The sequence below is a fragment of the Mustela erminea genome, chromosome 16 (assembly GCF_009829155.1).
Source record: "Mustela erminea isolate mMusErm1 chromosome 16, mMusErm1.Pri, whole genome shotgun sequence".
Classification (NCBI taxonomy): Eukaryota; Metazoa; Chordata; class Mammalia; order Carnivora; family Mustelidae; genus Mustela; species Mustela erminea.
The window spans coordinates 35,821,089-35,838,611 of record NC_045629.1 but is presented as its reverse complement, the minus strand read 5'-3'; the positions used below and the strand labels follow the sequence as shown (position 1 = coordinate 35,838,611).

Sequence of the window (17,523 nt, the reverse complement as noted above, 5' to 3'; positions counted from 1 at the left end):
GGTAGCTCTAAGAGTAAATCTGTCTCTAACTTTTGCAGCTTCTAGAGCCATTCCTTGGCTCATGGCCCCTTTCCTCCATCTTTTCAGCTTACAGACATACAAATGGCCAACAGACATATGAAAAGGTGTTAATCTTCAGGGAAATGCAAGACAAAAGTACAATGAGATATCACATTGCACCTGTTAGGATGACTATTGTCGAGAGGACAAGAGGTTCACAAGTGTTGGTGAGGGTTTGGAACACTATTAAGGGGAATGTAAATTGTGCATTATTGGTGAGAAGGTAAAGTGGTGAAGCCACTATGGAAAACAGTATAGAACTTTCCCCCAAAACTAAAAATAGAACCACCATATGATCCAGCAATCCCACTCTTGGGTATATATATCCAAAGGAAATGAATAAGTATCTCAAAGAGATACCTGCACTTCCACGTTCATTGCAACATTAATCATAACAGTCAGGATGTGGAAACACCCTAAACATTCATCGATGTTTGGATGATGAATAGATAATGAAAATGTGGTCTATAATTTATACAATGGAATATTATTTATCTATAAAAAGGAAGGGAATCCTGTCTTTGTGACAATGCAGATGGACCTGGGAGATATTATATTAAGTAAAGGAGTCCAGACAGAAAGACAATACTATATGATCTCACTTGTAGATGGAATCTAAAAAAGTTGACCTTTGTAAAATGCTAGTTGACTATCTCAGGTGGTCCCCTTTCCATGTCATAGTTCATTAATGTCTCACTTGTCCAGACTAGAGGAAAGCCACAGTACATCCTCACTCCAAGCCTATGAGGCAGGCGTATATTGAAATTTAAAGATGGATGCAAGACTCTCTTCTGGTTATCTTGTTAAACTCTTTGTCTTCTCACTTTACAGAGAAAGGCTAAGAAGGTTTCTGTAGACACCTTTGCTTTGTTGCTAGTGCTATGGATTCCTAGGACAGCAGAGTCTCAACAGGGTCTGGAAGTGCAGGAAGTAGCCTCTCTCTCTGTATTTCTAACACCACAGCTCTACTCCCTGACAGGATGGTCCACTGTGGGAATCAAAGGGAGAATCAAAACCCCCATTACATCCAGCAGAAATACCCAGGATTGTACCTTTGCTGGCAAAGAAAGGAATCATTCTTAAACATACCTTTTCTGAGGAGAACAGACCAAAAATTAGATATAATTTATGTAGTCTTGTTACTTACACTCTTTTTTTTTTTTTTTTTTTTTTTTGCTACTTACACTCTTAAAATGCCAGTATCCACTCTAATGTCATAATGGAAAACACACCGAAATGTAAGAACATTTTTCTATTTTACCAATTAAATAAATGAACATAAATTACCTTATATATTTATCTCCCTCACAAGACTGTGGTCCCATTTGGATCAGGAGCAATGTCTTATTCAGTGGGTACTAGTGCCCACCACAAGGTCTGGCACATAGTAGGGACCTGGTAGAAGATGGCTGAATAAATAAATAATACATATTGGTAAACAACCATCACTTTTTTATTAATTTACCAGTGACTAAGCCTATTTACAAACAGATGAATTTGTTCAAAGCTATTTAACAAGCACCTATTGTGTTTCTGAAACTGTGTTACCTCTGGGCATAAAAACATGAAATGGATACATTAAAAGAAAATAAGCTGTGGAGGGGCACCTGGGTGGCTCAGTCAGTTAAGCGTCTACCTTCAGTTCAGATCATGATCCCAGGGTCCTGGGATTGAGTCCTTCATCAGAATCTTTGCTCAGTGGGGAGCCTGCTTCTCCCTCTCCCTCTGCCTGCCACTCCCCCGGCTTGTGTGTTCGCTCTCTCTCTGTCACAAATAAATAAATACAATTTTAAAAAAGGAGAGGGGAGAGGGCATCTGGGTGGCTCAGTGGGTAAAGCCTCTGCCTTCAACTTGGGTCATGATCTCAGGGTCGTGGGATCGAGCCCCATATAGGACCCTCTGCTCAGCAGGGAGTCTGCTTCCCCCTCTCTCTCTGCCTGCCTCCCTGACTACTTGTGATCTCTCTCTCTCTGTCAAATAAATAAATAAAATCTTTTAAAAAAAAAGGGAAAAGAAAATAAGTCCTAGAGATCTAATGCATAGTAGAGTGAATATAGCAAATAATATTGTTTCATAATTATACAACCTACAAAGAGGTTACATCTTAATTATCCCCACCATAAAAAAGAAATAACAATTATGTGAAATGATAGATGTACAAATTTTCACTACATCAGCAATCATGTCACAACACTTAAATGTATCAGACTAACGTGTTTTACATCGTAAATTTACATAGTATTATATGTCAAATACATTTTAATGAAATTTCTTTAAAATTAAAAATACATGAAATACAGCAGCAGTCTGCCAGGTGTGAAAGAGGCAAAAACAAAGAACTGTATTATAAGGTGGGCAGTGCTGTGAACAAAATACATGAGAGCAGAGTTGAAAAGCCCTTCATCATGCCCAGCAAAGAGAGAGAGATGGTCAAAGAAGTATTCAGAGAAGAGGTTACATTTGTGCAGGCTATTAAAGAGCAAAGAGATAGAGCAAAGAGTTTAATGGAAATGAAGAAAGTGTGAGCAAGACCAAAGGTGGATAAGAACAGAGCTTGCTTGGAGAATGGCCAGGATGTGTGGAGAGACCAGAACAGGGTGGGACCAGCCAGTGAGCAGCAGGAAATGGCACTGGAAAGGGGGTCAAGGCCAAGAGCACAAGGTCTTGAATGCAGGAGTTCTTGAATGCTTGGGCTCTACTCTGTTGGCCACATAATCCCCAACAAGGTGTATGGCCAGAAAAGAACACCACTGTATCTTGGACAGATGATTAGTACAGCAGGGAGGCAGCTGGACTGAAAGCAAGAAAGCTGGGGTGGGGGTGGGGGTGGTTATGGCCTGAACTAGGACAATGGACACGAGGAAAGGTTCCAGCCTCCAGAGACTCTCACAGCACACACACCATTTCCAGATTCATGGATCTGTGTCTGAATGGGGGAGCTCAGGTGTTCTATGTCTCATCCATCCAGTCCCTACCACAGCTCATAAAGCCAACCTTAAAATGAATTTTTCTGTGCCAAAAGGTGAACAAATGACTTTTGAGAGTTTAGAGATCCTAGCATCTCTTTAAACACACACTTAATAAGGATTTTGTCTTTGTTTGCTCCAACCTTAATGTTGGCATCTGTGTGACACCATAAACTGAATTATCTCTGCTTTATGAGAAGAGATTTTAGCAGCATCGGGCAGAGTGTGACATTCTTCAACCATTTGCCACCACTTTGAAATAAATGCCTGATGTTATTTGGAGCTGAGGCCATGGCACACTTGCTCCTAGACCTCTTTGCTGAGCTTGCAGGCAGAAATGCCGTTTGGAGGGTTTATATGTTTGAACAAGGAAAATAAATGCTTGCTTCTGGATGGAAAACAAATGCTACCCTTTATACTATAAAGCACATTGTAAATTACTACAACTCTGTGATTTTTTTTTTTTTTGCAACTCTGTGATTTACAAGCATCGAGTGACCCCCCCCCAGCTTATCTGATTCCCTCCATTTTCTGCCACATTATTCAATGGATAAAAAGTAAAACAAATTATCAAAACTTTATAATATGAAGATATACTGAAGATTCATTTTTGCAATCCCTAAAAGACAAAGTGGTCAGAGTTATTATTAGTGTGGAAGTGAGAACATGTGTAATTTTTTTTTCTTGTCTTTATTTTTCTTGTCTTTAATAAGTGGTTTTCTAAAGCCACTCTTTGTATGTGTTGAATATATTACATTTTCTTAATTGAACTTTATGACTGAGCAGCCCCAATTAAATTCCCAATCTCACTTTCAGAGGTAAGATCTCTTCTGGAGAGGTCCAGTTCTCCAAGCCAGGGCCCCTCAAATTCCAGGAGAACCCTGGCCTCTCACCTTTTCCACAGTCCTTGCATAATCTTTTGTGGATGAAGTAAATTCTGCTTCAACAGGATAGGAATTCAGAGTAACACCGTTTTCTCAGTGAGAAGAAATTCAGTGCTGCCAATCCAGCTCAGCCACATTTAACTCGCAGTTTGTTTTGGGTTTTGTTTGGTATTTGTTGTTGTTGTTTTATTTTTTTCCCAAACAGTCACTTGTGGTTTGAGGACAAAGGGCAAGTATGCTCACATTACCCTTGGCACTGGAAATTATTGGCTCCTGCAGGGTCGCTTGGCAATGCTGTGTGAAATGATTATAACGTCCATGCCCTTTGGGCCTAAATCAACTCCAGGAAATTTAAAGTAAGGAAACAAAAAAGGGGATTAGTAGGGTATGTACGAAGATGTTCATATCGGTACAACACTAAGAAGCAATGGAACTAGCCTAAGTGTTAAACAATAGTGGATTTATAAATCGTGGTATAATCTGTGATACTTAAACTTTATTTAGACAAGACAGTGAGACCCCGTCTTCACTGAAACATTTCCTTGGTCTTTGTAAGACGAAGATATACTAAATAAAGATTCTTTTTTGTAATCCCTAAAAGTTGAAATGGTCAGAGTTGTTATTGGTGTGGAAGTGAGAACATTAGTGAACTAGGATATGGCCTGAACTAGTATATATGTATATGTATATATTTTAGCTCATGGATATAAGCTAAAAATGTCAATGGATTTAAAATAGTTTATGGGGCGCCTGGGTGGCTCAGTTGGTTAAGCATCTGCCTTTGGCTCAGGTCAGGATCCTGGGTCCTGAGATCCAGCCCCACATCTGGCTCCTTTGTCAGCAGGGAACCTACTATTCTCTCTCTATCTGCTGCTCCTCCTGCTTGTGCTCTCTCTCTCTCTCCATCAAATAAATAAATAAAAATTATTTTAAAAATAATAAAATATTTTAAAGAGCAACTACTCTAGGAAGTTGAGGTGAGGCAGGAAATAGAAGTAGGCTGGAGGCCTGCTTGTTTGTGCCCCTACCCCCAAACCACCTCTGAAAACTTCACAGGGCACGGGGAAGCAACATAAAAACCACTGTGGCATCCTTTCCGTCATCACTACAAATAAGTGTGTAGCCACATAAACAAAATGTTTGAGACAATGTGTATAAAGTAACATTGGACGGGAGGAGTGCAAAACACCCACACTATCCACACCTCTACACGTATAATTGTATAAATGTGCGTAATTAGGAAGATTGGAAAGATGGTGGATATAGATGAATATAATAGGCCTTACTGTTGACGGTTGTTTTAGGAACTTACACCTCTCCTTAGTGGAAAGACATTTATCAAAGTCACAATTAGCACTAATGCTTTAAGCAATTAGCTCGGCCTTCCTCAACATTCCCATCTGTGAGATGGGATACACAGTATTTGTGTTGTGGGGTGACTGCGAGCCTCAGATGAGTTGTATACAGTGCTCAGAAAAAGTTTTATAACAAATTTTAGCTGTCCGTGGTAATACTGTCCTTCCAGCAACCCAGTTGTAAACATTTTTGAGGGAAAAGGAGAAAAATTTAGATTTAGTCTATCGGCTTGATTTTTGGCACAGCACAGTAAATGCCCACCCACACTGGCTCTAGACGGCTGCCCCTGAGCTAAGGCTCTCCACAGCTGTGGAAAAATCCCAGAAAACAGTGGCGAGGACTGTGTGTAGGTCCCTATGCCTCCACTTCTTACATACTTGATAAAAATAGCTCTTTCCTTCTGGAATCTATAATGTGATTCACAAAATCAGCACACCTCAAGTGCCATTCTTCTTGCATATATACTGAATTTACTTCAGGCTGTATATTCTCATGTACTCTGATGCTCTGTCCACGCACAGATCAGAGAAGCTACTTTTAAAAGATTCCAATATTTAAGTACATTGACCAAATCTTTAGTGGGCAGGAAAGATCTGCATCTACATAAATGTCTTCTGCCATTTAAAAATAAGGTCAGGTCCCCTCTCTACCCGCCTCATCCAAGCCTCTAATTTCTAAGGCTGATTCTGGTGTTTCAGCCTTCAATCAGCATAGCAGCTTCTTAAATACAGAAGTAGCATTTATTTTTGTATTAATTTCAATCAGTTAATCAGCAGACCCTACTGCGTTACTTGGTGTCTAAATATGTTGATTAAAGCCTAACAATTTTTGTAAAGCTACTCACTTTTGATATGGTATTTTAAAAATGCTTCCAAGCTTGGGGTGCCTGGGTGGCTCAGTGGGTTAAAGCCTCTGCCTTCGGCTCAGGTCATGATCCCAGGGTCCTGGGATCGAGTCCCATATCGGGCTCTCTGCTCAGCAGGGAGCCTGCTTTCTCCTCTCTCTCTGCCTGCCTCTCTGCCTACTAGTGATCTCTGTCTGTCAAATAAATAAATAAAATATTTTTAAAAAATACTAAAAAAAAAAAATGCTTCCAGGCTTACGTTTTCAAGAAAGCAATCTCTGGATCCCCCTCCCAACCCTGCCCCTTTTTTCTTTAGAACTTTTTTTAAAACTTTCATATGAAAAGTACCGTACATTAGCAGCGACATCTAGTGTCTTAATTTGGCACTGCTCGATGGTTCATACTTGTATCTCATACATTGACAGATTATGCTCATGCAAACAATAAGATTTATTACGTATGCCAGGACCTCTCATAATTCCTCTAAGTGCCTAATCTCATCTAAGACGCACAAAAATGTTTATTTTGATGCTATCTCTGCATGTGCACGTGTGCACGTGTGCATGGATTAGAAAAGTAAGGCCTGGAGAAGTGAAGACACTTGCCCATGCTCACAAGCCAGGGCACTTCACCCTCCTTCCTTCCTTCATGGTCACTGCCCTTCACCACCAATCTAAAAACATGCAGGAAAAAAGTGCTCAGATTTGACCTTGGTGATTCAGTTGCAAGAGGGTAGGACCAGAAACCCCAAGGCTTCTCAAAAAGAAAAAAAATATTTATCTTTGAGGGAAGACAAAGAAAAAAATTACTTTTTAAATTTTTCTTTAGATTTTATTTATTTATTTGACACAGAGAGAGAAAGAACACAAGCGGGGGGAGCAGCAGAGGGAGAAGCAGGTGCCCCGCTGAGCAAGGAGTCCAATATGGGGCTCCATCCCAGCACTGTGGGACTCAATCCCCGCACCCTGGGATCGCGACCTGAGCCTAAGGCAGACGCTTAACCCACTCAGCCATCCAAGCGCCCCTACTTTGTTCTTATACAAGAAAGCAGTGACCTGATTTCTCTAGATCCTAAAGCTAGAAAAATCCTGTTCATGCTCCCATGACTTTTTTTTTTTTTTTAATAAAATGTGTTTTTGGATTCCCCTTATTGTGGGAATAGCCTCTGAGGAATGGAGGCATGTGGGTGATGGAGGGTTATACAGGTGATCTAAGGGAAGAAAGCCAAACTGCGCAAGGCAATAGACTGTCTTTAATGAAATCTCCCACCCTTGAAGGCAGCAGTGTAGTCCTGACCCAATAGAAAACCTAGACTTTAATGAGGATTGAAGAAAGAATACCAGCTTGTTTCCAAAGGCCACTGTGAATCTCATTAAGAATGAGGCTAGTGAAAGAGAAGGAGGGTGTGGTAAAAAAGACAAAGAGACCTTTGTAAGAAAGTTTCTGATAAGAAAGCTTTTAATAAATAAGGCCTCCACATCTACTGACAGAGTGTAAGCATTGCTTAAGACCTCAATCTAGTCCATTTCCTTTGCAAAGAAGGAGAACAACATTCACAGATGGGACTCTACCCCATTTGAAAACATAGGAAAGGGGCACCTGGGTGGCTCAGTGGGTTAAAGCCTCTGTCTTTGGCTTGGATCGTGATCTCAGGGTCATGGGATCGAGTCCTGCATCAGACTCTCTGCTCAGCGGGGAGCCTGCTTCCCCTACCTTCTCTCTCTTGCCTGCCTCTCTGCCTACTTGTGATCTCTGTCAAATAAATAAATAAAATCTTAAAAAAAGAAAACATAGGAAAGGATGACATATTTATAGAAGAGAAGGGTGACCCAGCATTAAAGCAAACTTGACTCCAGGATATTTACATCCAAATTTGCTTCCACCACTTTCCCTGGTTTGTGCTGCGGCCACTTTCCCTGGTTTTGTGCTAAATAGAGGTATACAACAGAGGGCGCCTACAAAAACGTTTACTATTAGTGAATACTTCCTCAGCCTTCTCTCCCCTGGCAGCAGCACATACAGAGCCGGGTGGAATCTGTATGGTGCCCAGAGGATTAAGCAACATCCAGAGCAGGTGGTAGAGATGCCCCCGGAGGGAATGGTGGCCAGAAGATGCACCTGGAGGAGGAGAGAAAAGTGTAAGAATAGAAGAAATGACAGCATGAGTCGACCTGTCTTATTCATGAGCACCAATGAGACACTCCCTGGAAATACGTAGAAGTAAAGGAGGAGTGGGAGTCTTTGGAAAGTACTGGAATCCGGCACTAGCAGAAGAGAGTAAAGCAATGATTATGCGTTTCAAAGACCGGTGGTGCCAGATCTGGCGCGGGCCCGTCCACTCCCTGGAAGGTAAATCGGCTTTTCTTTTCCAGCAGCACCACCTGGTGGTTAACAGGAGGAACAACTCATGGCTGTCCAACTTCCTACTTCACCCACTACAGAGATTATCCTCACATAAATTTTTTAGTTTAGATTTTCTTTAATACCTGTAAAAATGCTCTCATTCTTCTTCTGTGTATTCTCCCTTTCAAACACCATTTACTGCAAGAACATCGTTTCCCTTCTCACCATCCTCTCCTGTGCTTCCTTCCTCTTCGTGTCTGACTCAGGCAGTGCTCTGGAAGATGCGGAGTCCGGGGCAAAGCGCCCACCTGAGTTTGGAAATATGGCATCTATTAAACTGAGTGAGAGTCTTTGAGTGAATCAACTACTTGACAGGAAATGTATACCTTTGAACACTGCGTGAAAACTTTTAGAAGCCTTTTGAATTACTAAAGCACTCCTGAAAATAGTCTGTGAATATGTATGTTGCTGCATCAACTCACATCTTGAAGACTGCAATATATTTTTTAAAGTTTTCTGGGGTGCCTGGGTGGCTCAGTCGGTTAGGGAGTTAAACAGCTGTCTTTAGTTCAGGTCATGACCTCAGGGTCTGGGATTTGGGCTCCCCGCTCAGTGGGGAATCCGCTTGTCCCTCTCCTTCTGCCCTTCCCCCAGCTCAAGCTCTCTCCAGGGCTCTCTCTCTCTCTCTCAAATAACTAAATAAAATCTTTTTTAAAAAATCTCTAAGAAAGAACGCACACTATATAGAGTAACAAAACTGACATGTAATTTTACACCTGGCTTTCTACAGAAGCACGAAACTAATCCAGAAAAACAAATTTTATATTGTGAATCCCTGTTATTTTATTTATTTTTCTTATTGAGATATAACTGATGTAACATTGTATAAGGTTTGAAATGTACAATGCGTTGACTTAATACATTTATATATTGCAGTATGAGTCCCACCTTAGATATGCTAACGCCACTCTCACATTACATAATTATCATTACTTTTTTTGCGGTGAGAACAGTTAAGGTCTAAGCTTTAAGCAGCTTTAAGTTGTAAAATACAGCCCTGTTGTCTTTTCATCACTAGACTGTGAATTTGATCTCCAGAACATATTTATCTTCCAGAAGTAAACTTTGATGAGCTATACTATTTTATTTTTAAATTTTTTAAAAAAAATTTTAACTTTTCAAACTGTGTTGTTTTAAATATGCATGAAAATATATTCATTTGTTCACTGAATAAATATTTATAGATGTCTAGCATGTGCCATATTAATTATAAATACATATTTATAGATGTCTAGCATTATAGATGTCTAGCATGTCTAGCATCACTATTTAGATGCTGGAAACACTGGCTAACAAAATAAATACCCTGTTCTTAGGAAGGGCACATTCTAGAAAGAACAGCGGACGGATGACATTAGAAATAAATACCATTATGGTAGGTTCAGTGCAGTGACAAAAACAGCCAAGCAAGGTAAGGAGAAAGAGAGTAACAGAGGGCTAATTCAGAGAGTAGGGTCAGGGAAAGCCTCTTTGAGGAGGTGACACCGGAATGATTAAGGAAGTGATCTGTGAAGAGATCAGGGAAGGCCATTCCAGGTGAAGAGAATCTCAAATGTGAAGGCTTGAAAAGGCCCGTTGGCAAAATAGCCAGCGTCTGCCCAGGAGTGTGAGGGGTGGGACACCGGAGGAGAGCAGGGGACAAAGGCAGCAGCCGGCACAGATCACAGGAGCCCTCTGAGCCATCGTCAGGCTTTGGCTGTTATCCAGAGCGAGAGGAAGTCACTGAAGTGTGGAGCTCAAGGCAATGAAGCCCTTTGAGCTACTTTTTCAAAGACTCACTCTGGCCGCTGTATGGGGAAGACTGTGGGGGCAAGACCAGAGCCAGGACACCAGTGGGGAGCCGTATTTTAAGAGCAGAGTCTGTAGCACTTGCTAACACGTTAACATGGTTTCAAGAGAGGAGTGAGATGATTGTGTTGTGAGTAACTGGTGGTGCCATATAAGGGATGAGATGGGAAGGGGCTTCTGGGTGGCTCACTCGCTGGGCGTCTGCCTTGGGCTCAGGTCATGATCCCAGGTGTCCTGGGATCGAGCCTCACATCCATCGGGCTCCCTGCTCCGTGGGAAGCCTGCTTCACCCTCTCCCACTCCCTCTCCCACTCCCCCTGCTTATGTTCCCTCTCTCTCTGTCTCTCTCTGTCAAATAAATAATTAAATTTTTAAAAAAGAAAAAGAGAGAGAGAGGGAGAGAGATGAGATGAAGCCCTGGGAGAGTGGGGGTTGCAGGGAAAAACACAGGAAGGCACGTGGACTCGAGGGATCTGTGTGGAAATGTTCGTTGTGAGATGTGTCAGGAATCCCATGGAGTCGTCTTCTAGGCAGTTGGATGTATTAGACTTTCAGGGAGAAGTTGGGGCTGGAGATATAAATATGGGTATCATCAGTATATTTAAATGTTGTTTTAAGTCAGAGGACTAGAGAAAAATCACCCAAAGAGAAGGTGAAAAAAGCACCTGGAGAGGAGGGAAGAAACCAGGAAGGATGTCTCAGAAGAAAAGTGAAGAGATAGAAACACATACATGTACATGCCTGTGGGGGTGTGTGTGTGTAGGTGTGAATGTGTATATGTATCTATGTATGAATGTATGTGTAACTATCCAGTGTATTCATGTCAAGTAAATAATTAAATTCATAACTAAGAACTTAGTATTTCTGATTCTTTTTTTTTATATTTTATTTATTCATTTGACAGACAGAGATCACAAGTAGGCAGAGAGGCAGGCAGAGAGACAGGAGGAAGCAGGCTCCCTGCTGAGCAGAGAGCCTGATGTGGGGCTCAATCCCAGGACCCTGGGATCATGACCGGAGCCAAAGTCAGAGGCTTTAACCCACTGAGCCACCCAGGCGCCCCTATTTCTCTGATTCTGTGCCGCCAAGACTAAAGGAGAATAAAGAAAGGTAGGAGAGAAGAAGATATTTTGTTGGCTTTGATTTATGACTTAATTAGAGAATATTTGCATATAACTTTCCTAAATGAAGTTATTACAGAACAATAGCATGTGATTAAATTTTGCCAAGACATTTGAAAGATACTGTCTGACCTGGTGATAAAATGACACATTTATAATAAACATCAGTTATAGGGACTAATTAAAGAATTAATCTGTAATTGGACATCAGCAATTAATAGATATGAGAGAATTCCTTTATTAAAAATATTTCAATATTTAAACCTTCTCAATCTTACTGATTTTTAAGAAAGATACATTTCCATTTCTGTATATGACAAGGAGTTCTTGCTTGGATAGGAATGAAATGTATCCTCATTGTAAGGAAAATAAAGACAGCTCTCTTTTCCTTTCTTCCTAAATATTGGCTAGAAAGTCAGGTTTGGCTCTGTGTTTTCTTAATAGAATCCTTTAAGTAAAAGAATAACTGGGGCTCAAATTTCACACTCCTGTGACCAGTGAGCAAATTCAGCTTAAACTGTGCCTCGGTGTAGCTGCAAAGCACACAGAACCCTCCATTGTTTAAGGAAGGAGCACTTCAAGCTTGTGTTTGTCCAAGCTCCAGTTTCTACAGGGAAAAACACAGAAAGTATATCAACCACACAACAAATAAAAGGAGCAAATAGATGTGGATTTAAGAACTGTTTTTTCACTGCTTGATCTCAGGATGTCCAAGGAACAGATGGAGAAACCCAAGCCAGAAGAGTCGCTGTGCCAAGAGAAAGGGGCTCTGTGAGGGACATGATATTCGGGAGACCCCTGGGGATCAGGGCTCCAGGAGTTTCATGCATCCCAAAGATTTTCATTATGTAACAACCCTGAAAATTGTCTTCAGAAGTTTTTATCACTGCACGACCGCTGCTTAGTCATGGATTAGTGATGGGTCTGACTCGTATTTCTCACAGCCAGTGCCACTATCTGCATCCCTGATTTCGTTCTTCTGCTTCTCGTCCCAGGTGGCTGAGAAAACAGTGCATCTACCTACATCAAAAGCCAAAGTTTCCCTAAAAGAAAATCCCATGAAAAGAAACAGGATGAAACAAAGAAACTATAGGGCTATATTGAATTCTTGTAGGTACGCTGTCTCGCTTTCTTTGTGTTCTTTTTTGTCCATTCATTGAGTAGAAAATACCATTTCCAGTCCTTGGGGAGTTTTTCTGAGACCTTTCCAACAAAAACTTGAGAATAAGGAAAGGAAGTTTAAAATTCTGTATATCAGGGGCACCTGGGTGGCTCAGTGGGTTCGGCTCCGGTCATGGTCTCAGGGTCCTGGGCTTGAGCCCCGCATCAGGCTTTTCCCCGCAGGAGGAGACTGCTTCCTCCTCTCTCTCTCTCTGTCGGACTCTCTGCCTACTTGGGATCTCTGTCAAATAAATTAAAAAAAAAAAATTCTGTATATCAACTAAAGAGCTCTAAGTGTTGGGCTTTGTAATCTGTACATTATGGATAAGAACAGACATTTTAAGACTCTCCTTAAAGGGCAGAATGACCCTCAGATCTGAAACTCTTACTGGGTGAATGCTGACACGTTGAAAGAAAGGATGTACCAACTAGGGAAAAGGTTGATTTGTCACACACACAAAAAAATTAGAAAATGAAAACTACAAAGGTATATAATAATAGGGTTTATCCGAACATGACCCAATGTTGAGAAACCATTTGCCAAGAGATCGAGTATTTTAGTCCTCCTGACAAAATTATCCATATTTTGGAAATAATGGCTAGGAGATACAGCCAACAAAATTCCATTTTTATCGTCTCACTTTGAAAATCACCCCTTTTAGTGAGCTGGTTGTGTTAAAACTATTCCAGGTCTGCTGATAAAAGACTTGTACTTCTATTTATCTTCTTTGTCCCGAATTCCATACTTGCTGAGCAAACACAATTTGGTGTTCTCTGTGTGGTGACCTTCCTAGTGGAATTCAATAGATGTTCTTTGACTATAATCATGTGCGCTGAGTATTTCAGCTCATATGAGATGCAGACAACACTCTAAATTGATAACTTGACTTTGTTGCTTTATACTGTCAAATTTGTGACCTCACTTATTATGAGTCTGCACCTGAAAAGGGAATTCATTGCAGTAACAAAGTAGACTTCTAACTTTGAAGGCGTGGCTCCAGACCTGGAGAACTTTATTAAGGTATATTAACTTAGGAGACTCCTTAGAAAGTAGCCATCTGGCCTACATGTAGCCATGCATACCCTCTTGCACTGCTATGACCTGGCAAGAAAGCTGCATTGTAACTCATGTGCCAAGATAGATTATTGCTCTTTTCCAAGAGAAGAAGCAAGAACTGGAAGGCAGGGCCCTGGGGAGGTAATACCCTAAGGGTAGAAGAGAAGGGATTAGGGGAAGGGAAAGTTCAATCAATCTAAAAGATGAAACTGGGAAAGGATAAAGAATCCTGGAGTTCATGGTCAGAACCATCCCATAATACACAAAAGGGAAAAGACAAAGGGCTGAGCAGAAATTGTTCAAAACTGAGGGCTTACAGCAGGAGGAATGACAGCAGGAGTAGGTAGGAAATTCCCATCAGCAGAACCCACGGAACTATGAAATTGGGACTTCAGGTGACTACAGTAAGTCATTTGGACTTGAATTCAAGAAGTGACCCAAACTTAGAGGAAATTACATTGTTCCTTCAGCACCTAAACAGGAATGAGTGCAAGTTGCTTGGCCTTAGATCTGATGTTGAGAAGTAAGGAGGACATCTAGAAGTACCTGAAGTAGCATGAATAATCCCATGTCAAATAATGTGAGACTGTGTGACTAGAATTTACCTTTTTACATCTCAGTAATATGTGTGCATATCCATATCTGGTTTTATTTTAGCATTAATAGAACTTAACTATTGTTTACTAGATCTGATCACAACTTTCTTACTTATTTATTTAGGATGGGATCCCGATCATGGCATTGTCCACAGGGTCAACTCTAAATCCTTTTGGTGTTGGGACCCTTTACTCTTGAAAGTTACTGAAGACCCCAAACAACTTTTGTTACTGTGGGTTATAGCTATTGATAGTCACTGCATTAGAAGTAAAAGTGAGAAATTATGAAGTATTTATTGGGGCCCCAGGGTGGCCCAGTGGGTTAAAGCCTCTGCCTTCAGCTCAGGTCATGATCCCAGGGTCCTGGGATGGAGCCCCGCATCAGGCTCTTTGCTCAGTAAGGAGCCTGTTCCCCCCCACCCCACTCCCCGCCTGCCTCTCTGCCAACTTGTGATCTCTGTCTGTCAAATAAATAAATAAAATCTTTTTTAAAAAGTGTTTATTAATTCAGTTCAAGATGATGGATTCATATAATGAATAACAAGTGAACATCACAGATTTTATGAAAATAATATTTTATAAAACAAAAAATGTAATGAGTGCCACTTGCAGTTTTGTAAAGCTCTCTAATATCTGGCTAAATAGAAGACAGCTGGATTCTTATATCTGTTTCTACATTTAATCTGTCACGATAAGCTGTTGGGTTTGAACTACTTGAAGGAAATCCAGCTTCGCACAGATTCGTAGCTGGAAAATGGAAGAGTTGGGGCGCCTGGGTGGCTCAGTTGGTTAAGTGTCTGCCTTTGGCTCAGGTCATGTTCCCAGGGGCCTGGGATTGAGCTCCGCATCTGGGTCCCTGCTCAGTAGAGAGCCTACTTCTCCCTCTGCCCCCAACCCCACTTGTTCTTTCTCCGTCTCTCAAATAAATAAATTAATCTTAAAGAAGGAAAAGAAAGGAAGGAAGGAAGGAAGAAAGGAAGAAAGAAAGAAAAAATGGAGGAGTATATTAAAAGCCCTTTTGGATAATTGTGGATATTCTTCTTTAGTAAAACACCAAAATTTAACAATATCTTCTTTAAATATTTTCTTAAAAATTACATAAAAGTAGACTGTATGAATAAACTCTTCATACTTTATTCTACTAAAATTTATGGGTCTGTCTTGCATTGCAAATAGATATTTTATCTGTGCATGAATTTGTAACATCATGCACTGTTTATTTAGAAAATATTGGTTCACCAAGTTATGCATATCTTCAAAATGTTGGCACAATTTGTTATACAATATCAAAAAAAATCACATTTAAAAAAAATTACCACTGCTCTCACCAAAAGTATCTTTAAGCATTGAGAAGCTGGCATGCTTAAAGAGCAGATATGTTTATCAAAATCCTAATTTTCCCTTTAAAGTTCTAATTTTATCATTGCCAACAAATGCCTTTAGTTGTTTTTCTTGAAATGAGAAGCTCACTTTGCTCATTTCCAAGAAAATATTTGCCATTTATCCAAGTCTGAGTATCCAGTTTGTCAGTTGCTCTTTTAAGTAGAAATGATGTTTAATGAAAAGAGTGTTGGGCTCTTGGCTGGCTCAGTAAGTAGAACATGTGAGTCTTGGTCTCTTGGTTATGGGTTCAAGCCCCACATTAGGCATAGAGCTTACTTAAAAGAAAGAAAGAAAAAAAAGGATGTCTAACTTAATTTGCAACTCAAACCTTTGCATAAATGCTTTCCTGAAAGAAAACTGCAGCAAAAGTTCTCGCAAATTTTCCATTATGTTACACCAAATAGTAAAAGAATGTGTACTCGGGAATTGAGAGTGACTATTAATGTTAACCTAATTTTCAATAATATGGGTATAATTAATAATTTTTACTTAACAACAAGGACATTCTTAAGAAAAATTGGCATTTTAAAACTGTACGTGGTGGTATAGAAAAAAATGACTCTGGTCACCATTACTGCCACAGCCTCAGTCATGCTAAGAAACAAGCAATTTTAACCATCAGTGCAAATGTCAAAGCCGTGGACAAGGCAATGGCGGACAGGCACAGAAGGAGAGAGAGAACCCCAGGCAGGCTCCATGCCCATCAAGGAGCCCGACAGACAAAGGGCTCAATCCCACAGCCCCAAGATCCCATCTGAGCCACCCAGTTGCCCCATTATATTTTGGTACTATTATAAAATAATTTTTACTTCACTGACCCCCTAGAAGTGTCTTAGGGGTCATGGGGGTCTGCAAAGCATTTTGAACCTCGCTGGTCCATAGCACAGGTTATGGAAGAAAATTATCTGGTTGTCCAGATGACGGCACTGGAAGATGGAAAGAAGAGGAAAGAAAGGACCGTGGCCCTAACAAGGAAGGGCATGATGTGTTTGGAGACCCTCCTGAGGGAGGGCGTGCCCATTTAATCACAATGCAACAACTATAATATATACCTCTACCCCCTTTTGTCTTGCATTACTTTCACAACTAACTAACTAACTAACTAACTAACATTTCCTTAGGGAACAAACCGCTTGAGTAACCTACGGACACTTGTTATTTCATCAAAGAATGGATTCCAAGATGTGCTAATTTTACATGTAATCAGAGTACTTATACTCATTCATGTTTTATTTATGCATGTTTGTATTTATTTATTTATTTTTAAAGATTGATTTATTTCTTTTAGACAGGGCAAGGACAGAGCGGGGAAAGAGAGTCTCAAGCAGACCGCTTGCTGAGCATGGAGCCCCACGTAGGGCTTGATAACACGACCACAAGTTCATGAGTTGAGCCGAAACTAAAAGTTGGCTGCGTAATGGAATGAGCCATCCAGGTGCCCCTCATATGTTCCTTTATTAATGCTTTCAACAAATACTTCCTGAGTCACCTGTAAAGACCGAGGCACTGTGAATCATAGTCATGATCAGTCCACATTGGTTGCTAGAAAGAGAAGGCTGAGAGAGATGAGGACAACAGCTAACAGAGACCTCTCTGCCCCCTTGGAACTGGAGAGAAGCCAGCAACAAACAGACCACAATGATCCGAATCCCACGGCCACGCGTGAGCCCTATGTGGAACACCGACTGAATTGGGTCCACAGGGAGCTCCTCCTCCCTGAAACTGCCAGGTTTGCCAGTTCCAGGTTGGCTCCTTCGCTCAGCCAATCCCCATCCTTCCTCACTTCTGTGGGAAAGTATTGATTTATCACTGTATCAAAGCACTAGCAGGACAACTTTTTAAAAAATCTTGTGCCCTTATTCAAATGTTGACCTTGCATTTGGCTTGAGAAATTTCACTCTCTT

At 40.8% G+C, this 17,523-nt stretch overlaps 1 protein-coding gene across 2 annotated transcripts in view; it reads right to left on the bottom strand.

Annotated features, from left to right (window-relative positions):
• Window positions 1-8,070: 8,070 nt before the first annotated feature.
• CA13 (carbonic anhydrase 13) overlaps window positions 8,071-17,523 on the bottom strand; it is a 48,558-nt gene continuing 39,105 nt past the window's right edge. The window contains exons 7-8 of one of the 2 annotated variants that reach the window (XM_032316556.1): window positions 8,679-8,761; window positions 8,071-8,228 (exon numbers count right to left, since the gene is read on the bottom strand). In XM_032316556.1, coding sequence (XP_032172447.1) covers window positions 8,165-8,228; window positions 8,679-8,761 — 147 coding nt within the window. In that variant the 3' untranslated portion in view covers window positions 8,071-8,164. Of the gene's footprint in view, window positions 8,229-8,596; window positions 8,762-17,523 lie in introns of both variants that reach the window. The other variant, XR_004279674.1, reaches the window with a different exon arrangement.